General features: G+C 28.5%; 3 protein-coding genes across 6 annotated transcripts; all 3 read left to right on the top strand.

The window, feature by feature from the left end:
- The first annotated feature begins 6,000 nt into the window (after positions 1–6,000).
- LOC145752065 (cysteine-rich with EGF-like domain protein 2-A) lies at positions 6,001–10,231 on the top strand. Of its 4 annotated transcripts, XM_082568265.1 has the most exons (9): positions 6,001–6,176; positions 6,364–6,557; positions 6,779–6,867; positions 7,001–7,053; positions 7,460–7,586; positions 7,705–7,902; positions 8,169–8,273; positions 8,924–9,151; positions 9,927–10,231. In XM_082568265.1, the coding sequence occupies exons 1-9, from the start codon at positions 6,054–6,056 to the stop codon at positions 10,013–10,015; spliced, it is 1,206 nt and encodes a 401-aa protein (XP_082424391.1). In that variant the 5' UTR covers positions 6,001–6,053; the 3' UTR covers positions 10,016–10,231. The 4 variants fall into 4 exon arrangements, with proteins under 4 accessions (XP_082424391.1, XP_082424389.1, XP_082424388.1 ...); XM_082568263.1 differs by lacking the exons at positions 8,169–8,273; positions 9,927–10,231 and adding an exon at positions 8,329–8,427 and having other exon boundaries at positions 8,924–9,708; XM_082568262.1 differs by lacking the exon at positions 9,927–10,231 and having other exon boundaries at positions 8,924–9,704.
- Positions 10,232–10,826: 595 nt separating this feature from the next.
- Positions 10,827–14,166, top strand: LOC145753317 (mucin-5AC-like). Its single transcript, XM_082569726.1, has 7 exons — positions 10,827–10,884; positions 11,086–11,361; positions 11,511–11,792; positions 12,028–12,306; positions 12,856–13,134; positions 13,574–13,849; positions 14,050–14,166. The coding sequence occupies exons 1-7, from the start codon at positions 10,827–10,829 to the stop codon at positions 14,094–14,096; spliced, it is 1,497 nt and encodes a 498-aa protein (XP_082425852.1). The 3' UTR covers positions 14,097–14,166.
- Positions 14,167–14,643: 477 nt separating this feature from the next.
- LOC145752084 (uncharacterized) lies at positions 14,644–23,733 on the top strand. Its single transcript, XM_082568290.1, has 25 exons — positions 14,644–14,785; positions 14,942–15,044; positions 15,249–15,524; positions 15,676–15,957; positions 16,193–16,471; positions 17,017–17,295; positions 17,760–18,035; positions 18,209–18,478; positions 18,702–18,844; positions 18,946–19,050; positions 19,273–19,453; positions 19,707–19,818; positions 20,018–20,144; positions 20,246–20,351; positions 20,486–20,680; positions 20,876–21,070; positions 21,176–21,373; positions 21,469–21,660; positions 21,948–22,096; positions 22,165–22,272; positions 22,347–22,509; positions 22,599–22,707; positions 22,912–23,053; positions 23,142–23,247; positions 23,417–23,733. The coding sequence occupies exons 2-25, from the start codon at positions 14,987–14,989 to the stop codon at positions 23,638–23,640; spliced, it is 4,275 nt and encodes a 1,424-aa protein (XP_082424416.1). The 5' UTR covers positions 14,644–14,785; positions 14,942–14,986; the 3' UTR covers positions 23,641–23,733.
- Positions 23,734–23,755: the final 22 nt, after the last annotated feature.

Consider the following 23,755-nt stretch of genomic DNA (forward strand, 5'->3'; position numbering starts at 1 on the left):
GCAAAGTAAAAATGGTCCAAAAATTAAAAAAATTTATAAAAAGCATTAATTGTGCAATAGTGGAAGATTTTAATAAAAAAATCTTAAAATTGATATTTTTAAAGAAGGGATTTAAAGACGCGGACTTAATCATTCATTTAACAAAGCTACAGCAATTACGATATAAGGTAAATATCTGGTTGTTATTTAAATTTGTAATAGTGCCTAACAAAATAACGTAAAATCTTACCTTTTGTTAAATATTAAGGCGTGTCATAGAGAAAGTTTGTTTATGCTAAACATAATCAAATAATTTTAAACCCTATTTTATTTATCAAATAAATCTAGTTTTGGGATTGGTATCAAACTCTAAAAAATTTAATTTTAATAAAAAATTTTTCCAAATTAACAATATTTGCAACTAACATTATTTTTTCTGTTTTTAGATTGCTGTACATATTAAAAATAAAGTAAATTGGAAGACAGGTTCACTGTTAAACTATCCAAAAATTAAAGGTAATTTTTATTTCCAAAAACACTTTTATTAAAAGCTATTTACTTATCTTAACTGATGTAAATATATTTTCTATTAAACTGGTAAAAAAATAGTTGGATCACTTGTGTTTTATGATCCCCAGACAACTTTTAGACCTTGTGGTCCTAGCTAACACTAATTCTCACTTGTACTTTGTGGTCTTTGTTAAATTTCTTGATATATATTAAGATTTTCACTTATTCTTTCTCGCACTTTAATGTCCTCGTTATTCTCTAATTGTTTACTGTCCTTACTAATTCTAAAATCTTTTTCTTACTTGACGATATATTTTCTAATTTTCTCTCATACCTTCTCGTTAATTCTCTTTCTTATTTCATGTTTCTTGCTAAATCTTTCTGTACCTTTACGAATTTTGCTAATTCTTTTTTATACTTTACAGTTTAAATTTTTTAAAGGGGGGTACCTAAAAGTATATATATGTGTAATTAAAATAGTTTATTTGATTGGTTATACATTCACTAAAATTAGTTATTTCTAACATATTAATTAAAATTTTTATTTTGACAGGCAAAGTTACAACGCCTAATTTGGATTAGGGCTTTTAACATAAAAGCAATGAAGTTTAAAGCCATTCACACTAAAGGTTAGTATATCTCTAATATTATCTGTAATAAACTAAAAATTATTAAATGACAAAAAGTAAGTAGTGCAAAGTTTTTAAACACAAAAGTTTAATTTATTTTATTTTAACAGAATGGTTTAAGAATGATAATTCCGCAAAATGGGCAACGTGGAATTGTTAGACATTCAACTGCTTCAAAAGTATGTTTTAGTTTATTTTTATAATTTTCATTGAACTTAGTCTTAAAATGGATTTGTAACATTGTTTAGTTTTATTAAATTGTTCCCTGTATCTTATTTGGTATTTAAATTGTTAAACATTACATTGTTTTGCAATAACCAAACTAACTTGACAAAATAAATAATAAGTGTTCCTATGATAAAAACTTAATTTTAAAGTACGATCAATTTTGTAATAATCTCAAATTTTTAAATAGTTTTTTTTACAATTATTTTTTGTTTTAGGAAACCCTAAACCCTTTAAGCGGTGGATTTTACTCCAAACTACACAATCAAACCTCATCGATGAACCCTTTTTAAAGTTAAGTTAAATTCGTGTTTATATTGTATATACAGAATTTTTTTTGGTATTTTAGTTAAATATAATTCTTTATGCCATAACTTAAATTATTGGACAACATGAATATTTTTGTGTATATGGTTAGTCTTAGCATTATTTTTTTAAAAATTTTTGCCCTTTTTTTTCATATAGGATTTTAATGTAAAATAAAATCAAATACGTAAGTTTCTTTTTTTTCTTACAATGGTTTATTTGTTTTAGAGATCCTTTTATCGTTCCATAATGTGGATTCTACTTCAGACTACACAACCAAACCTCAGTGGTTTTATTACCACACAATTCAATCTGCGTGGTGTAACACCACACAATCTCTACACACTACAAAATCGAACCTCAGTGGTGTAATACCTCATTAATTAAGTTAATTAACTCTTATCTCTTTTACTATTTAAACTCTTTTTGTTAATTTTCACTAGGCTAAGATAGCTCTAATGTGTGTAATGCTTCGCCTCCTGGCACTTTCCAATTTTCAACTAACTGCAACATTGTTGCAACTAAGGCCCTTAAACAAATAGGGTTAATGGGGGGGTCATGTTAGGATAGGTTAGGATAATGGGGGGGTCCTTAAACTGTGAACTTAAGTAACACAACTTTGATAATTTTAATAACTAATATATTTAAACATCTGTAAAGAGGACAAGCCTCACTCGGTTTTTGTAATTTCGCATCAAATCTGGATGTATACGGATATCGGTAAACTCGCAATTCGGATAACCGATCGCAATTTCCGCCGCTCTCCATCATATCAGTTTTCTAACTGGTATGATCTTTTCATTATCTTTCTAATTAAAAGTTTGGTCAAGTATTTTCCATGCTTGGGTTAAACTTTTTCTATGTAATGTAAATGTTGTGACATGAGTCGAAGTCTTCGCAGAGCAAAAAAGGAGGAAAAAGATTTTGGATGAAGTCTTCAAATTTTTGTAAAATATTAAATTTTATTTGTAATTTGTAAAATGTTTTTTAAAGGTTTTTAAAAAGTTGATAGTAGATAATTTGTGTTGATAATTTGTGCTGCTGATGGATTTTTAAACTTTTATCGAACTCTGACCCCCAAACTCAGGACTGAAGATGAAAAATAACGAACTCGGGACTGAAGAAAGTCAGTATTAAAGAATGAAGATGGAGCAAATAAAGGTTGGTGCTATGATAGCCACTAATGTGGTGTCATAGTTCAAGTTAAATTCTTTCAGAAAAGAATTTTAACTTAAAAAAATTCTTACAAAAAAGAATTTTAACGCTTAAATGTGTTATTATAATACTAGTGTGATATTTTGTGTTGCGACGCTTAAATAAAACATTTATTCTTCAATTCTTCCGTAAAAGAATTTGAATTTAAATTGCTCTGATTCCGACGCTTTACTCTCGTTTGCGATTTTGTCTGATGTAGTTGCAGCGGAAAGCAGAACTGAGAAAAAATTATGCAATTTTGGAAATTAAAAAAAATGGCAGATTTAGCAAATAATTCTTGTAAAAAGTTTTAAAAAGCATTTAGTTACTTATAGAATACAGTTATAAAATTTGTAGACTTAGTTATTTTCAAGTTAGAAAATTTGTAGACTTAGTAATTCACAAGTTAGAAATTTGAAGACTTAGATATTTCCAATAAAGAAATATTTTAATTTAGCTCGGTGGTTTAGGTAATTTATTTAGTTTAAATTTGAAAAATAATTCAAGACTCAACATTTTCAAGTCATCTAACAACTTCAATTTTTGGGTAAGTGTGGTCCCCATTGTAAGTATCTCGCTGGCATATTTTTTTCACCCAACTAACCCCTAACCATTTTCTTTTTCAGCTCTACAGGCTAACTAAGATTAACCCCTAACCACTTTCTTTTTTCAGCTCTACAGGCTAACTAAGATTAACCCAAACCCATTTTCTTAAAAGGTTTTCAGGTTAACAATCTAACAATCTAAAATTGGGGGAATCAAAATATCAATCACATCATCACAGTTTAACAGTTTTACAGTTCAGTTCATGTTACTTTAAGTTATTCGTTTTTAGTGGTTCAGAACCAATCGCAATCAGACCGATATTCTGCTAATATGTACAACCACCGAGAGTTAGTTTTAGTCTGCCGTATACATCCAAAGGTTTTTGCCAGGTTTTATGGGTTTCTGACCTTACCTCCTCCTGACGACTCCCATAAAATTCTGGTGTTGGCCTAGAACTAACCCATTGCTTTCTGGTTGACCTTGTCGTGGTGCAATGGCTTATCACCAACAAACCAGAGTGTCTTAGTTTTGATATTAACGAAAATTTGTTTAAAAAAAAATAAAACCAGAACATTAAAAATTATTTAAACAACATTGTAAACTTTTAAAATATTAAATAAAACAAGGAAAATATTAAGCAATAGATAATTGTTATAAAGAAATTAAAATTAAACACCCAAAATAAAGTAAACACCAATTAGAATTTTAATTTTTTTTAAATTAATTATTTTTTGTTTTTTTAGAAAAAAGGAAAATTGACCTTCATTTTATTATATTTAAATTTTAGTATTATTTTTTCATGTGTTTAGTATATTATTTTTAAATTAATTTTTGTTATATAATTTAAAGCCAGTTTTTGCAAAGCTGGTATTGTTACAATAAATTAATTCAAAGTATATATTTTTCCTATTTCATTTAAATAATTTTTTTGATTTTTATTTTTCTTTACTTATTTTGTTTAAATAAATTTACTTTATTAAAGCCTTTTTTAAATGCAAGTTTCTAAGGGGTTTAAAACTAAGAAAAAAATGATATAGCTTTTTTATTCATGTGATAAATATTAGGTTACTAATAATAACACAATGTTTAACAACACAAATTGTAAAGGAATTTGTTAAAACACAATATTGTAACAATTAAAATATTAGTAAATTTTTTTCTAATGCATTATTAAAAGAGATTTTCATTCTGAAAAATTCTATATTAAATTGATATATTGAATAAAAAAATGAATTTGTTTTGCCAATAAATTGCATATTAAAATTAATATCTTTAAGTTAAGTTCATACAAAACTTAATAAAAAAATGTAGTTTAGTTTCTAAACGCCTCATATACTAGTAGACAATTCATTTTTCTGTTACATCAACAACCCTTTGTTAAAATATTGGGCACCCACGTTGCTGTTTATCCAGGCTGCTTAGAGACCCTGGACGACGTGTCATAAATATAACATTCGAACGTAAAAACCAAACTTAACCCACTTATCCCTGAAATCAACTAAATCAGTTTATTATGTCCACGTGGTTGTTAATTTAACTCAAAAGCCGTTACCACTTATCTCTAGCAGCCGGCAACACTTGAATTTTATATCAAAAATCAATTTTTACATCGTAGTGCGGAGTTCTCGAGATTTTTTTATTTCAAAAATTTGGATTTGGCACATCCTGATTGGTGCAGAATGTACACGCGATTGGGACGACTGTGACGTTAAAAATCGATAATTTGAACAAGTAACTTGTTATACCGGCGTTTTGCCTACTACTCGACCTTATTCTTTAAAAAAGAGGTCGTAAATGGTTGTGTAAATTAACAGATGGTAAATTTGGCGTGGTGTAGAATGCTATATTTTAACATTGCAAACTTTAGCTGTTTTGAAAAAAAACGTGAAATTTTTTTAATTGTAGACATTATAATACGAAGGAAACGCAATAAAAAAGGTTATATTTGTGCGATATCTGATATGTGATGACTTATATGGCTTTTTCATAAAATCGTTTAGTTTTGGGTAACATTTTAAAATTTACGCTAGCGAATTAGCGAACCTTTATTTAGGGATAAGATGTATTTTCGTATTTATAAAAAAAAATTTAACCTTTAGTAAGGCACGTTATGTGTGAATTGTTTAATGAAAAAAAATTAACCAAATTATTTTCAACAATAATTTTCACAAATATAGCTTTAAAATAGAATTAAAAACTCTCCTGTTGAGGATAAAATTTTGTCTGATTAAAATATGTCTAGTCACGTAACGGCCGAGTGATTATGTTGTTACGCTGACTCAACCAAACAAATTGTCATCGATTTTTTTGTAAACGTGTTATTGAAACATCAATTTTTAATGAAAGAAAAGCAAAATGCAAGGTTTTTGTTATTGTTTGCAGCCTTTTCAAACAAGGCAGCATAAAAAATACATAATTACGCATTTAATTAAGATAAAACTATTGTAGTATTAACGCAATTTGTTCAAGTCTAAGGCTTTAAGCTATTTAAGATAGTAAGAACACTCAAACTGTCAAACAATAATACGTAAATGTTATAACATGTAGAAATAAAGAGCTAAAACATAATTTAAATAAATATGGCTTACATTTCTTACATATTTTTAGATTTTATACATTTGTAAATAATATATATAGGTCTAGTTTATTAATATTACAATCATCATGAATTTTAATCATTGTAATAAATTACTTTTTATATTACCCATCATTGCCATTATGTCAACTGTTATTGAAGCCAAAACAGCTTGCGAAGGTTGCAAGGATTTGGTTGATGGAATTTTAAAGGTAATTATCTAATCAATAATTAAAAGGAAAATAGATTAAGCAGTTTAAAAAAGAAATTTAGCATTTAACTGTCTTTAAATTATTGTTAAAAAAAAGAATAAAGTTAAAACTAAGGTTCTTAAATTATTGTAAAAATTTATTTTATTATTGAGGACCCAAAAGACTTTATTTAAAATTTTGTTTTCAGGGTTTAGATCGATCTAAAAACAAAAACTTTGAGGGTGGAGATGTTGCTTGGGAGGAGAAAAAAAATTTGAAATTTAAAACGAGCGAAACACGATTGGTTGAAATATTAGAACATGCTTGCCCCAAAGATAATTTTCAGTGCAATAAAGTCTTAGAGGAAAATGATGAAACAATTGAAACATGGTACAAAACAATGTAAGTATTTTCAATTTAGTTTCTTCTAGATTTAATTAAAAGGTTCAATTAATTTTTGTTTTACAATAAAAAGTCTTTTACTAAGTTAATAAATTGCATTTTTTAAATTTCTGAAAAGAATTATATTCATTTTGGTATTTATTCTATTGTCTTATATCAACTGATATTATGTGTCAATTTAATTTTAAATTACAGATAATTTTATTTATAATTATTTTTAGGCAAGATGATAAACCACTCCATGATTATCTTTGTATTGAAAAAGCTGCAGTTTGTTGTACAGACAATAAATTTGGTGAAGATTGTGCTGGTAAGAAAAAAGAAAACAAATTAAAAAAAAAATCGAAATAATTTAGTATCACCTAAAATTGCTTGTATTTTAATATGTTTATACATAAAGGTGTAACTGTTACTAATTTACATTTTTTTTTCTTTTTTTTTAGATTGTCCAAAAGGAGAATCAGATGAAATTTGTTTTGGACATGGTTCATGTGAGGTTAGTTTTAACTAATTTTTCTAAATTATACCAAAATTAAATTTAAAAAAAGAAAAATAAAGAAATCAGTCAATTATTTGTTTTTCATTTTTTTAATATCATATTTTATGATCTACCCCTTGTAACAAAAATTGTTTGATGTTTTTTATCTAATTTCCAATTTTTACTAATTTAACCTCAAAATGGAATTGTTTCAATTTATGATGTCCGAAATTTTATTTTAATATGGAACAGGATGTAGTACTTACAACACATGAAGTACCTCTTAAATTATTGATTTTTGTTCATCAACTTATTAACAATTACAACTTTATCTAATCATTTTCTGGTCAAAAGGATTTTTTATTGTTAAATATTATGAATTGTATAAAAAAATAAATTTTAAATTTTTTAAATATTAATTTAGGGTGCTGGTGACAAAGCAGGTTCAGGAAAATGTGTTTGTGATGCTGGTTATACCGGAGAACTTTGTAATGAATGTGCTGACCGTTATTTTAAAGCTTTCTCCAACGATACATACACTCTTTGTACTTGTAAGTAAAACATAGTAATTCAAAAAATTCGAATAAAAACAAATAAGTAAAATTAAAATAAAACAACTCACGAATAATAGTATTATTTTTAGAAAAATATTTTTCAATTTTTTTTCAGTATGTCACGATACTTGCCAGACATGCACAGGAGCAAACGAAACAGAGTGCTCCACCTGTAAAGATGGATACAGAGAAGAGCATGGAGAAGAAGATAAACCAATGACTTGTGTTGACATCAACGAATGTGTTCAACAAAGAGATTTGTGCCCTGTAGGTCAATATTGCGCAAACACCGAAGGTTCTTATAAATGTGAAGGTATGTAAATTAATTTTAAATTGTAACAAAATTATTCTATTTTTTAAGGATATTTGTATATTTAAACTTGTTATTTTTATTGCAATACGATATATCTTGTTATATATACTGCATGTAATTGTAATGTTTACTCAACTACCTAAAATTAAATGTCTATTATAAATAATGTATTTTTTTTGCATGGTGTGATATTTCATATTGTAAATTTTTTATACTGTTTTTGTGCTTATTGTCGTTTTTATTATAACTGTATTGAACCACCTTAGAATGGAAGTGTCATCCTATGTGTGAAAAGTGTTACGGACCTTCAAACGCAAACTGTTTTGCATGTGCACAGGGTGCTATCATGAGACACCCTTTTATTTGCCAAGGTTCATTTTAGCAAAATTAAATTAACTCATAATGAATTCATTATGAATTTTACAGATTGTAATCCTTTATGTTTTTCCTGTTTTGGTCCTCATTTTTCCCATTGTTTCAACTGTACTCAGGGCTCCATTATGAGAATTCCATATTATTGTCAAGGTTATATTAAAGTCATGTTAGCATAATTTTCATATGGGTTATCATTTTGGTAAATTGAATAGGGTTTTGAATCAAAAATTTTAATTCATGTTGGGTCATCATTTATCATAATTTAATATCCTATTTTTGACATTATTAGAATTGGGAATTTAATTGGGATTTATTTACCACATTTCACAAAGTGTATTACATTAAACTACTATAACAGTACACTGTAGCTTTGCAAAATGTATATATTTTGTTATGTTTACTAATAATATGTATTATTTATATAGTAAAACTTAATCACAATATACCAGTTTATAAATATTTTTTTAAAACATAAAACTTAGTGAACTGAATTATGCATGGTAGTTATGTAGAGTAGTTTTAATCATTTTCTGTAATTTGTTGATTTAATTAAATGGTAATTTAATTGTAACAAATCACATTAAAATCAATTAAAAAATTTGTTAATGAAATTTTGGACACTGATTGAACTTGGATATTTAATTAGACATTGACGAATGCGCAAGTGGAGCAATCTGTCTCGGCATGTACGAAGTCTGCGTTAACACCCCAGGTCATTACAAATGCGAGTGTGCCCGCTTCTTCAGACGTGATCCTGTTTCGGGACAATGCCAACCTGACCCCGCAATATATTCTCGATATCTCCCTCATCGAGCAAAGAAGGACGAACCTAAGGTCGAAGCGCCACCTGCTGATGAAAAGAAGGACGACGAGGGTGAATATTGCGAAAATAACTCGGAAAAATGTAGCAAAAATGATATCATGAACGATGATTCATTAGACCTAGAAGACGATACTCTTAGTGATGACGATATTATGAGACTCGTAGTGGCTGTAGTTATTTGCTTGATCGGCACTGCCGCATCAAAGGGTAGCTTGGTTTGGGGTTTACTGTTTTTTTTCTCACTTTTTCTGACAGCTCTGTGGTGGGCATCGGATAAAACTGAACAAATAGCCCACAGTTTTATGCGATCATATACTGCTAAACAAGGACATAACGAATTTTAAATCAAAAATTTAAACATTTGTTTTATCTACATTGTAATTGAGCTTTACAATTGTATACTAATGCTTATTAACTAGCTTTTAGTAATTTGGTAACTTCAATTATATATCTAGCCATAATATTTTTTTATTTTTGATATATTTCAGTTGTAATTTTCTTCATATCAAAATACTAACATTTAAAAATGTTTCACTGTGTAAATTATCGCATTTCTGTACAACATTTTTATTTTCTGTAACAGTAGCTTATATGCAGTATTTAAAAACTAACATACACAATATTTACAAAAATATTTGACTTGCCAATGAACTTTTATTTTTTTGCAGTAATATTATGTTTTGCAAGCATTATGTTAATAAATAACATATTATTTTGTTTAGCTGAAAATGATGTTTATCTGTCACATTAAGATAAATATTATTAACTGTTAATTCCTGTTATGTTAAGAATAGAATATAACTAATATTTTGCTTTTTTAATCTAGTCGATAAAACTGAAACAACGGAAGAACCGGAGAAAAAAGAAGAGGTAAAAGAAAAAGTAGAAGATGAAGAAACTAAACAAGAATTATAAATCCGGTGCCTGATGTCATCAAAAAAACATTTCTAGAAAATTTGTGCAATTTTTTTTATTTGTTTATCAAACGTAGGGTGCTGGGCCATAGAAAATGATGAAGCAATTATCTTCAAGAATAATTAGTTTTGGTGTGGTTAAGTAGTAGTTGGAATTATTGCACAATGAAGTTTTACTTGAAATAAAAATGCCCATATCTAAATTAGTGTTTAATTACTTTATATTAACAATAAAAAAGCCTATAGTTTCAGTTTTTAGAAGTTGCATTTATATGTATTGCCTAGTAAAATTCAAGGACAAGGATAAAAAGAGTTTTTAATAAAAGAAAATTTTTTAAGAAAGTTAAGTCTAAATAGCCAGATTAGAGTTGTTTTTTTATTATCTGGCAGTTTGGTAGATATATAATTCATATTCGGATAGTATTGTATTTATTAACTTCTTGTTAAGCTTCCCTTTATTAACAATTGTTTTATTTAGGCATGCAAATGAATAACAACATTTTGCCTTAATGCAAAACAGATGTATCCTCACAACAATGTAAGCATTCTGAATCACTAAATTACAATTGACTGTCTTCCTTCCATGCTGGATTGTCTTCATATAAAAAGGTATATCTTATATCCCTGTTAATATATTGTTAAAGTATGCAACAGTTAAGTTAGTTAAGGCTTACACTAATTAATTTTAATGAATTGTAGGATATAAATTAAATGTTTTAATTAGAAATTCATAGAATTAATTTTACCATTATTATATTTAGTTTAGTATAGGGTGTTGTGTTATTTTATTTGTGTCTAAGCTAAATTCAGTCATGAAGTTTTTAGCTTTGTTGTACTGTGTGGGAATATGCATTAACAAGATTAGTGCAAGTAAATCCATTTTGCTTATTTCTTAAATATTTTAAATAATTTCTTATATTGCCATATTATTTACTTTATATATGTTTAAAAATCAGTAGAAACATTTTAATTGATTTTTATAAATATAAAATAGTATAAATTAAATTAAAAAAGTAAATCAAATTATATTATATTTTACAAAATATATAAAGTTAAATTTTTTTTATTCAGTACTCGTTGAAAATTGTGAGTGGACAGAATTTTATGACCGAGATGATCCAACCCAATTGGGTGATTTTGAGACCTTGAAACATTTTTTTCGAGAATACCCTGAAGAAATTTGTGAGAACCCACAAGCTGTTAGAGCAAGAAATATTGAAACCCAAGATTTGGCTCAGTTCGATGACCCCGGTTTAATTGAGATAAGCATAAAACTTGGGTTTTCTTGTACCAACACGTACGAAGGAAATTGTGCAGATTATGAAGTTCAGTTTTGCTGTCCTCCAAGTAATTTCAATTATTTAACTATTGTATAAAAATATTATTAGAAATTAACAATTTTTTATTTAAACATGTCTATTTTTTGTGTTTTAAAAGTTCACTTTCCTTTTTTTCCTTTGTCTTTAACTTCACATACCAAATATTTTAACTTTTAGAGCCATTTGATGAATGCAAATATGGCAAATGGACTCGATGGTTAAATTGTGATTCACCAGACGGGGATTGTGACTGTGAAACGTTACCACTCTTACGACATCAATATCCTGAACAAATTTGTGCCAATCCAACTGCTATTGATGCTCGGGTTGCAACCACGCAGAAACATTATACAACATCTGGTCAAAAGGTGACGATTTCACCCGATCATGGTTTGGTTTGTTTAAATGTTGGTCGACAAAGATGTTTGGATTATGAAGTCAGGTTTTGTTGTCCCAAACGTAAGTTTTCACATTTTAGGTTTTAATAAAGTATTGTAGATTGAGAATTATTATACATTTTTGGAGGGTGTTTTAAATAAAAAGTAACTAACAAAAAGGGGTAAATCAATTTATATTTTTTATTTGTTTATAGTAAAAATTTAAACGTATTTACAATATTTTATTCGTATGTTAATTAATTTTATATTTTTTAATGATTTATTATTTTTAAATTAAGGTTATTTTCTTTGTTTAGGCAAAGAACCAATTTGTTATGGAGGATATTGGACTGGTTATTTTGATCAAGACGATCCTGATGGCCTTGGAGATTGGGAGACTTTAAAGAGTCTTCGGGAGGACTACAGGGAGCAGATTTGTGAGTTCCCAATCTCTCTGGATGCAAGAGTTGTTGGAACATGTGAACCTTACTTGAGTGCTGGACAGAAAGTGACAATTAATACTATCGATGGTTTTAGTTGTAAAAATGTCGGGCAAACATGTTTAGATTACGAAGTTCGGTTTTGCTGTCCTCAAGGTAAAATTAATTTATGTTTATTTTTATAACAGCTTTAAAAATTATACTTTAAAAATGTTAAAATTAAGGCATTAGATTTTATGAATTTGAATAATTAAGTAGGGGTTAAATAGTTAAAATGTTTCCTATTGGATTAATTCGATATATTGTTCTTAAATCTGATTTCCTGTTTACCAAGGAAAAACAGGAATTGAATAATAGGATGTTTTATTCGTTAGGAAATGTTGATCAAACTCAGTCTTTGTTTAAATTAGGATGTTTGTGTATAGCAAACAATTGTGCTGCTTATGTTATTGTTAAATAGGATTTTCCAAGCTGTTTATTGTGTTAAAGAAACATAAATTACATTTAAATTTATTAGCTGAAAATTGCTCATTCTAAAATGTGAAGTCTATTTCAACTCTTTTTTAATTTTAAAGATTTTTTTTATTTTTGAATTTATGAATTGTGTTTGAAAATTGATATTCTATTTTTTCGATCTAAATTAATTGTATTTTTGTAAAGAGTTATCCAAAATTTTCCACTTTTAACAAATGGTAAATTTTTCAGATGAACCAGAAGTTGAATGTTTTGGCGAATGGACGGAATTTTTCGACCGTGATGACCCAACAGAGAAAGGAGATTATGAAACTCTTTCTCTTCTTCACAGAGACTACCCAGAGTCGATCTGTAAATATCCAAGCGGTATTGTGGCGCGAACAGTAAAGTCACAAACTTCTTATCAAAAACAAGCCCAGATTTTAACAGTTTCAAATGAGCATGGGTTATCATGTGATAATGTTGGGCAAATATGTGATGATTATGAAGTTGCATTCTGTTGCCCAGTTGGTAAGAAAATAAACTTAAGAACAATTCATGTTGAATTTTTATTTTACTGTTGTTTAAAGAAAATATATACAGCAGAAAGCCCCATGGTCCTACTAATTTGCTTGACAAGTGTAAAAAAAATAAGGACTAAAGTACTATTAACTGGTTGTTGGTTTAATTTCCACTGCTTTCATGCTGTAGCGCACTTGAGTAAGGCGCTTTAAAACGGTAGAAACTTCTGCTTGGCTAGCACTTATTCGGCAGCATAATAATCTGGCAATTATAATCTATAATATCCCAAACTGCTACAGGCAACTCAAGATTTGGTCGGGGTAACAGTTGTTACCCCATGTTTAGGTTGCGCATTCGGCCTTTTCACATCTAGAATAAAAATATTTACCCAAAAAAATGTGTAAATATTAGAATATTATTCTAACTAATATGTATTTTAAATCAACAGAGGTGCCCTGTGAATGCGAAAATGGTGAATGGAGTGAATATTTTAACATTGACACTCCCAATAAGGAAGGTGATTTTGAAACCCTGACAGATATTCGAAAACTTTACCCAGAAATTTGCCCATATCCATCTGCTATCGACGTCAGGCTGTTTAACGGTGATCACTACTCTCTGTCAGGGGAAAATGTCCATTTAAGTCTACAGAAAGGCTTTAAATGTGTAAATACCAAAGAACAAATGTGCTCTGATTATAAGATCAGATTTTGCTGTCCACTTGGTAAGATAAGTACTTTGGTTTTAACTTTTATAAAAAAATATTTTAAATGCTTAAACTATTAGTTAATATTTAATCTCAAGGAAATAGTTTTTCTGAATATAAACTTTTTTGTAAGTAATTTAAAGCTTAAAATGTTTGTTAAATTAATTTTTAGCAAATGTAAAATTTGTGCAATTTTTTTATTTGTTTATCAAATGTAGGATGCTGGGATGTAGAAAGTGATGAAGCAGTTAATCTTCAAGAATAATTAGTTTTGGTGTGGTTATGTAGTAGTTGGAATTATTGCACAATGAAATTTTAGTTAAAATAAAATCCCCAAGTCTAATTCAGTGTTTAATTACTTTATATTACCTATAAAAAAGTCTATAGTTTTAGTTTTAAAAAAATCATTTTAACATATTGTTTAGTATAAAATCAAAAGTAAATATCTAAAAAATATTTAAGTGATAGATTTAATTGCCTTGTCGTTGAACAACATTAAAATTTGAAAAAAAATGGATGTAGAATCCAAATAGACTGATAGAATTTGTTTTTTTATCTTGTGGTTTATTTTTTACATTGAATGTTGTTTATTCATACCTCTTTATGTTAATTATATACTATTTATCTCTTTTTATTAAGTCAAAAGGAAATGGTTTTATTGAAACGTTTTTTGATCTAAAAACATTTAAGTCATCAGGTAAATAAATACATTAATAAATATTAAATCTAGATTAACATATTTGAGTATTTATTCATATTCGGATAGTATTGTACTTATTTACTGTTTGTTAAGCTTCCCCTTATTAACAATTGTTTTATTTAGGCATGTAAATGAATAACAACATTTTGCCTTAATGCAAAACAGATGTATCCTCACAACAATGTGATAATTCTGAATCACTGAATTACAATTGACTGTCTTCCTTCCATGCTGGATTGTCTTCATATAAAAAGGTATATCTTATATCCCTGTTAATATATTGTTAAACTATGCACTACAGTACGTTTAGGCTTCTACAATCTATTTAAGTTAATTGTTGATTATTAGTTATTTGAAAATATGTTTTAATCATAGGTTAATAAAATTAATAGTACTTTTAATAAATTTAGTTTAGTAGTTTGTGTGATATTATTACCTCTAAGCTGAATTCAGTTATGAAGATTTTAGCTTTGTTGTTGTGTGTGGAAATATGCATAAACAGTATTAGTGCAAGTAAATACTTTTTAATATCTTTTTTTGTTATAACCTTATCATATTTTTTTTCTTGATTACTATTAAAGTATTTACAACATTAAAAATGCAGAAGGAACATTTAATTTTTAAATTTTTTTTTTAAACTGTAAAAATAAGTTAATTACATTATACTTCACTTGTGTTCAAAATATATTTTAAAATGTTAAAAATATATATTTTTAGTACCAGTTGAAAATTGTGAGTGGACAGAATTTTATGACCGAGATGATCCAACCCAGTTGGGTGATTTTGAGACCTTGAAACATTATTTTCGTGAATACCCAGAAGAAATTTGTGAGAACCCACAAGCTGTTAGAGCAAGAAATATTGAAACCCAAGATTTGGCTCAGTTCGATGACCCAGGTTTAATTGAAATAAGCATAAAACATGGGTTTTCTTGTACCAACACATATGAGGGAAATTGTGCAGATTATGAAGTTCAATTTTGCTGTCCTCCAAGTAATTTAAATTATTATAAATATTATTTTAAATTAACATTTTTCATTTAAACATGTCAATTTTTTGTGTTTTTTAAAAGTCCATTTTGCCTTTGTCTTTTACACATTAATAGTAAGAGTTAATTTCACATAAAAAATATTTTAACTTTTAGAGCCATTTGATGAATGCAAATATGGCGAATGGACCCGATGGTTAAATTGTGATTCACCAGACGGGGATTGTGACTGTGAAACGTTACCGCTCCTACGACATCAATATCCTGAACAAATTTGTGCCAATCCAACTGCTATTGATGCTCGGGTTGCAACCACGCAGAAACATTATACAACATCTGGTCAGAAGGTGACGATTTCACCTGATCATGGTTTGGTTTGTTTAAATGTTGGACGACAAAGATGTTTGGATTATGAAGTCAGGTTTTGTTGTCCTAAACGTAAGTTTTCACATTGGAAATTTTAATAAAGTATTGTAGTTAGAAAATTATTACACATTTTTGGGGGGTGTTTTAAATAAAAAGTAACTAACAAAAAGGGGTGCATCAATTTATATTTTTTTATTTGGTTATTGTAAAAATTTAAACGTATGTACAATATTTTATTTGTATGTAAATTAATTTTATGTTTTTGTTAATTTATTATTTTGAAATCAAGTTCATTTTTATTGTTTAGGCAAAGAACCAATTTGTTATGGAGGATATTGGACTGGTTATTTTGATCAAGACGATCCTGACGGCCTTGGAGATTGGGAGACTTTAAAGAGCCTTCGGGAGGACTACAGGGAGCAGATTTGTGAGTTCCCAATCTCTCTGGATGCAAGAGTTGTTGGAACATGTGAACCTTACTTGAGTGCTGGACAGAAAGTGACAATTAATACGATTGATGGTTTTAGTTGTAAAAATGTCGGGCAAACATGTTTAGATTACGAAGTTCGGTTTTGTTGTCCTCAAGGTAAAATTGATTCATGTTTATTTTTATAACACCTTTAAAAAAATGTTAAAATTAAGGTATTAGATTTTATGAATTTAAATAATTAAGTAGGGGGTAAATAGTTGAAATGTTTCCTATTGGGTTAATTTGATATATTGTTCCTAAATCTGTTTTCCTGTTTACCAAGGAAAAACAGGAATTGAATAATAGGATGTTTTATTCATTAGGAAATGTCCATCAAACTTAGTCTTTGTTTAAATTAGGATGTTTGTGTGTATAGCAAACAATTGTGCTGCTTATGTTATTGTTAAATAGGATTTCCCCAGCTGTGTATTGTGTTAAAGAAACATAAATTACATTTAAATTTATATCCTGAATATTACTCATCCTAAAATGTAAAGTCTATTTCAACTCTTTTTTAATTTTAAAGATTTTTTTTATTTTTGAATTTATGAATTGTGTTTAAAAATTGATAGCCTATTCTATTTTCTCGATATAAAAATAATTGTATTTTTGTAAAGAGTTATCCAAAATTTTCCACTTTTAACAAATGTTAAATTTTTCAGATGAACCAGAAGTTGAATGTTTTGGAGAATGGACAGAATTTTTTGATCGGGATGACCCAACAGAGAAAGGAGATTATGAAACCCTTTCTCTTCTTCACAGAGACTACCCGGAGTCGATCTGTAAATATCCGAGCGGTATTGTGGCACGAACAGTAAAGTCACAAACTTCTTATCAAAAACAAGCCCAGATTTTAACAGTTTCAAATGAGCATGGGTTATCATGTGACAATGTCGGGCAAAAATGTGATGATTATGAAGTTGCATTCTGTTGTCCAGTTGGTAAGAAAATAAACTTAAAAATAAATTAAATTTTTATTTTACTGTTGTTTAAAGAAAAATTATACTGCAGAAAGCCATTTTGGTCCTACTAAGTTTGATTGACAAGTGCTAAAAAGGCTTAAAGTAATATTAACTGGCAGCAGCTAAGTGTAGTGGCAAGAACACTTGCTACACCACATAAGGTCGTGGGTTCAATCCCCACAGCTCTCATGCTGTAGCACCCTTGAGTAAGGTGCTATAAACGATATGAACTCCTGTTAAGCCTGAACTTAATCAGTAGCAGAATTATTGGGCAATTATAATCTATAACATCCCAAACTGCCACAGACAACTCAAGACTGGGTCGGAGTAATTGAAGTTACTCTATGTTTAGGGTGTGCATTTGACCTTACCACATCAAGGATAAAGATATATACAAAAAAATTTGTATATTATACTAACTAACATTTGTTTTAAATTAACAGAAGTGCCATGTGAATGTGAAAATGGTGAATGGAGTGAATATTTTAACATTGACACTCCCAATAAGGAAGGTGATTTTGAAACCCTGACAGATATTCGAAAACTTCACCCAGAAATTTGCCCATATCCATCTGCCATCGACGTCAGGCTGTTTAACGGTGATCACTACTCTCTGTCTGGGGAAAATGTCCATTTAAGTCTACAGAAAGGGTTTAAATGTGTAAATACCAAAGAACAAGTGTGCTCTGATTATAAGATCAGATTTTGCTGTCCACTTGGTAAGATTTTGATTTTAAACTTTTAATGTAATGTTTTTTAAGTAGTTCTTTGAACAATCTTTTAAATTCCTAAATTATGGGTTGAAATTTAATCTTAAAAAAAAGGTTTTTGTGAATATTAAACCTTTTCTATCTAATTTTAGATTTAAAATGTTTGTTAAATTAATTTTTAGGTTGTTTTAGTGACATATCAACAACAACAACAACAATGATAGTAACTACAACACAAGAAACAACAACCACTGCAACAGATACAACAACCACAACACCAGAAATATCAACCACAACACCAGAAATATCAACCACGACACCAGATATAACAACCACTACACCAGAAATATCAACCACTACACCAGAAATATCAACCACTACACCAGATATAACTACTACAACAGGATATACTACCACTGCTGATGTAACTAATCACACTGTGGCCATTACTGGTAATTGTATTTTTTATTAAATTTGTAGAATATAAGACAAAGTTACTATTCTCATAACCATTATTATAGTAACAAATAATTTTTATCAGTAAACATTTATTTAAATATATTTTTTATATTTAAATTATTAACTAGTACTAGGTAATGCTTAACTGCCTAGTTTTTTTTTAAATAATGTGATTATATTAACAAATTTTTAAACTGAAAAAACTATTGGTTGCAGATGTGACATGCTATGTGATTGGAGATCCCCACTACTACACATTTGACAATGTTATTCACCATTTTCAAGGTCCATGTCTTTATGAGCTTGTCACCACTTTGGATAATTCCGTGTGTGGTCAATTACCAAACATTACGATTTTGGTAAATTCCTTTTAAATGTAGCTTAGTTTTTATGTAATTTTTATAATTTTGTCAATTTTACTAAAAATAAAAAAACATATTATTTATTTTTTTTAAATTAGACTCAGAATGAGTACAGGGGATCTTTAACAGTTACTTGGTTGAGTTTTGTTCTGATTTACTTTGATGGATATGAAATCAAATTGGATAAACTTTTCTCTACTGAGGTATGTTTATTTTTGTATGAATTATTATTTAGTATTTTTCTAAATATTAGAATCATTTGCACTTTTTGTTTTTTTTAAAAAATCTACCTATCTTAGTTTAACATTTTTGTTGTTATTTAAATGGCAAGAAAATTGCTTTATTTTAAGTTCTTATTAAAAGGGTCCTATGCATAACAATTTTTTATTGTTGTTGTTAAAAAGTTAACTTACCTTTATTATCAGGTAAATGGTGACCCAATTTTGATCTTGCCAGTTGGTGATGTGTTCAGTGATGATGTAGTAGTTATAAGAAGAGATGGTCGTTTTATTATTGTGGACACCATATTTGGCCTAACAGTAAGATGGGATGGAAATCATTACCTTGTTGTAACAATTCCTTCCACTTATGCTGGATGTGTCGAGGGTATATTTTCAATATTTTTTTGTGTTTTGGTTGTTTTTGATTTAGCATTTTTAGTTAAATTTTTTAAGTTCTATAATATTTTATCTTTGAAAAGTTTTAATTGTTAAAAAGTATAAATATTTAAATGATTTTTTTTGCGTTATTTTAAACTTTTAGGAATTTAAATAAAATTAACATTGAAATAAAAAAGAATAAAGAATTTTTTATAATAATTACTGACAATGAGTTGTTTTTAATTAATTTATTTTTTTAGGTTTATGTGGATTTTTTGACTTTAATCCAATGAACGACTTTCAAGTTAAAGACACTAACATAGTTGCTGCTTCAGTAAATGAATTTGGCAATAGTTATCTAGTTGGACCAATGTAAATATTTCAGAGCCTGTGTTATTTCAAAATTTTTTACACACAACTTTATTGAGTTTTATTATATCTTTATCAAAGTAAAAATAATGCTAATTATATCAAGTTGCAATTGTATAGGTATTTTTAAATTTTTTTTTATTAAAAATTTAGTGTATTAACAAAAGTCTCATACCAGTTTTAATTTTTTTTTCTTTTGAAGTCCCTGTCTATTTGTGGTTTCTGAACCTTGTGAAAACACTGATGAAATTAATCAAATTTGTTCACCAATCTTAGATGATTGCTTTGCAGATTGTGCAGCTACAGTTGACATACAATTCTACTACACTGTGAGTAAAAAATGTTAAGGATGGTTTACTTAATATTTCTTACACATAAATAATCTAGTGTCTGTTATTTCATTTTTAAAATTATTTTTTTTCATATTTAGTCTTGTCAGTATGATGCTTGTGCTTTGGAGGAACTCTTTGATTATTCTAATTTATGTTCTTTAATAGAAGAATGTGAGTACAATGGATATGAAACATGCCCCAAAGGTAATTTTAATATATCGGCATAATATAAAACCTGTTCAGCCACACTTATAACAAATTCTACTTAAACACAGCAGTAAAAAGTAATGACTTTTATGTTTTTTTTTTAATTTTAAATGTTTAATTTTTAAATTTAGTGTGTTCCTATCCACCAGTACTGGAGAATGGGGGTTACGCTGTAGATGTAGAAGGGCCTCCCTATAGCGCTGGTGTTATTGGTGTAACAATGGTTTTCTGTGATTTCGGATATCAATTAGTTGGAGAGCTAAACAATATTGAATGTCAAATTGATGGAACTTTTGCTCTTTTAAATGCATTCTGTGAAGAAATAGGTAAATTCACTGTCTGTTACATAAATAAGCTTTTTATGTTCTTGTAAGAAATTTTTTAAAAAAATTGGCAATTTTGCCCCTATACTGGATGAAATTTGCGTGAAAATCATTGGTATTAGTAAAATTTTGTCAAACTTTATTTCTTTTAAATTTAAAAATTTGTTCTTTTATATGTAATATAATTTTTATATTTAGAGTGCACAGAATTGCCTGTGCTTGAAAATGGAGATTTTAGCATTTTAACTGAAGGACCTTATGAAGTCGGCCTAGTTCCTGTAGTTATGCCTTTTTGTGATACTGGGTTTGAATTAATTGGAGAGTTAAACAGTATTGAATGCCAAGATGATGGGAATTTTGCCCCAATAGATGCATTCTGTGAGGAAGTCATAGGTAAAATATTTTTTTTTATGAAAATATATTCAATTTTTGATGGTACTGGTTTAAAAATTGTTATTTTCAGTAAAAAACCTTTTGTAACTTTAATTTTATATTTAGAGTGCACTGAATTGCCTGTGCTGGTTAATGGAGGTTTCGCCGTTAGGGTAGATGGACCACCTTTTGAAGTCGGCATTATTCCTGTATTTAGGCCTTTTTGTGAATTTGGATTTGAATTAGTAGGAGAGTTAAACAGCATTGAATGCCAAGATGATGGAAACTTTGCCCCAATAGATGCATTCTGTGAAGAAATTATAAGTATAAGACTCTATTTTTATGAAAAAAAAGTTAAGTTTAAAAAAGGGTATTTTCCGATAAAAAAATCTTGGGTAATTTAAAATTGTTTTATTTAGTGTGCAATGAACTACCTATACTTGAAAATGGAGGTTTTGATATAAGAGTAGGATTACCACCTTACACCATTGGGGTTATTGAAGTTGTAAATGTCTTCTGTGATAATGGATATCAATTAGTTGGAGAGTTAAACAACATAGTATGCCAAGATGATGGTTTCTTTGCACCGATAGATGCATTCTGTGAAGAAAGTAAAAATCTTAATTTAATATAAAAACTTGATTTAAGTATTTAAATCAAAAACAGTTTTAAAAACTTCACAATTAACTAGCTAAAATTTGAACTAAAAAATAGTAGCAATCAAAACTATTATAAGTATGATAAGGTTACCAAGCAATTCTAAGCTATTAGCATATTTATTTAATTTTTAGTTTTTGTTTTATTTTATAGTGTTAACCTGGTAATGTTATAGATTTACTGATCTATCAAGCAGTTAATTTCTAGTTCTCTAACTTTATTTGTCGTTTAATAATTTCAGTATCATTTGTGTATTGCACTGCGAGTGGTGATCCTCATTACAGGACATTTGATGGTGGATTCCATCACTTTCAGGGTGGTTGTCTCTACGAGCTAGTTACAACTATTAATAGTAACTCAAGTTGCACTAATTCTCAGTTTCGTATTCTGGTAAATATTAATTGTTTTACTTAAGGGACTAACAGTTTATAAATTCTGAGTATCATTTTTTTAAACAGACTAGAAATGTACACAGATATGGGAATACGGGCGTTTCTTACGTGGAAGCACTTTTTGTTGAATATTCTGGGATTCAGATTTTTGTCGATCAGAGTCACGTTCCAATGGTAACTTTTTGTAAACCAAATGTGAAATTCTTTAAAGATTATTAACAAAAATTAAAAAACGAATTAATTTACAGGTAAATAACAGCGTTATTTCTATACCATATACAACTGGAGGTTTGGCAATACATCAAAACAGTGGAAGTGTTACAATCATCACTCCATTTGGTTTAGAAATTCGATGGTTTCGATCAAGTATTTATGTGTCTTTGCCAACCATTTATGCTGACTGTGTAGAAGGTTAGGGTTTAACTGTTCACATGTTTGCTTATTAAATAAAGTGAACTATAATGACTTTGGGCAATTTTATGCAATATATATTCTAACAGGTTTATGTGGCTTCTTTAATTTTGATCCGAGTGATGATTGGAAAGTAAAAGGATCAAATTTAATAGCCTTAGATCTGAATGTGTTTGGAAACAGTTACCTTGTTCCAGGGTAAGCCTTTTGTCTGTAAAATTTAAAAGCAAGATTTTTTTTCTAATGCTGTTTAAATCTATATTGTGGTGTTTTTGCTGAGATAATGCCAGTATGTTATTGGCTTGATCAAAAGCAGGTGTATTGTGTACTCTACAAAAGGTTGGTATACTTTATTATTCTTATTTTTCTATTTTAAACATTGTTTTTTATTTATTGTTTCAGTTCTTGTCTGTTCACACCTGAGGACCCCCCGATTTGTGTAGACTCGGATGTTGGATTACAATTTTGTTCTGTGTACCAGAGTCCCTGCGCAACAATTTGTCGAGAAGAAATTGGAGTAGAATATTGGGAGTTTTTGTACGAGGTAACCTATGAAATATTATAAATTAATAATGCAATTGCCACTGCGTTTTTTAAGGTATTTTAATTTACAAAAACTGTCTGTTTTTTAGTCATGTTTGTTTGACTTTTGCATTGGTGGAGAAAATACAACCTATTCAAATTTTGATGTTTTGAATGAAAGATGTGGACGAGTTAGATCAGCCAGTTGTGCCCCTGGTTAGTATCTCATTTTTTCTGAGTAAACGATTTTTGCACATTTTTAAAACTTTTCTTAATATCATGCAAACTGCTGATATCAAGTGAAAGTAAAAAAAAATCATTTTATTTAAAAAAAAACTATACTAACTTTTGTTGTTTCAAATTAGCTAAAAAAAATTTTTTTTAGTTTGTTCTTTTCCCCCTGTTCTTGAAAACGGTAGGTATAATTTAACACAAAGAGGTCCACCATTTAGTGTTGGTTCGTATGATGTAGTAAACCTCTCTTGTAATATCGGATATCAGCTAATTCGCCAGTTAAACAGCATTGAATGCCGAAGCGACGGCACCTTTTCTCCGTTAGGAACAATTTGTGTAGATAACCGAATTCTTCCCATTTTTACACAAGTTTAAGTCCAGAAGATAAGCTTTTGTGATTAAATCTTGGGTAAATGTACTTTTGTATGCTTCTGGTACGACCATTTTCTGGTACGACCATTACAAAAATAGCACGTTAATGTATTCTTAT

This window comes from Corella eumyota, chromosome 5, assembly GCF_963082875.1.
Source record: "Corella eumyota chromosome 5, kaCorEumy4.1, whole genome shotgun sequence".
In the NCBI taxonomy this organism is placed as follows: Eukaryota; Metazoa; Chordata; class Ascidiacea; order Phlebobranchia; family Corellidae; genus Corella; species Corella eumyota.

Coding starts and splice junctions, on each gene's coding strand:
- LOC145752065 (XM_082568262.1), top strand. CDS start 6,054: ATGAATTTTAATCATTGTAATAAATTACTTTTTATATTACCCATCATT. Junction 7,054..7,459: donor TTGGACATGGTTCATGTGAG/GTTAGTTTTAAC, acceptor ATATTAATTTAG/GGTGCTGGTGACAAAGCAGG. Junction 8,274..8,923: donor ACACCCTTTTATTTGCCAAG/GTTCATTTTAGC, acceptor ATATTTAATTAG/ACATTGACGAATGCGCAAGT.
- LOC145753317 (XM_082569726.1), top strand. CDS start 10,827: ATGAAGTTTTTAGCTTTGTTGTACTGTGTGGGAATATGCATTAACAAG. Junction 11,793..12,027: donor CAGGTTTTGTTGTCCCAAAC/GTAAGTTTTCAC, acceptor TTCTTTGTTTAG/GCAAAGAACCAATTTGTTAT. Junction 12,307..12,855: donor TCGGTTTTGCTGTCCTCAAG/GTAAAATTAATT, acceptor TAAATTTTTCAG/ATGAACCAGAAGTTGAATGT.
- LOC145752084 (XM_082568290.1), top strand. CDS start 14,987: ATGAAGATTTTAGCTTTGTTGTTGTGTGTGGAAATATGCATAAACAGT. Junction 20,145..20,245: donor ACATACAATTCTACTACACT/GTGAGTAAAAAA, acceptor TTTCATATTTAG/TCTTGTCAGTATGATGCTTG. Junction 21,374..21,468: donor ATTCTGTGAAGAAATTATAA/GTATAAGACTCT, acceptor TGTTTTATTTAG/TGTGCAATGAACTACCTATA.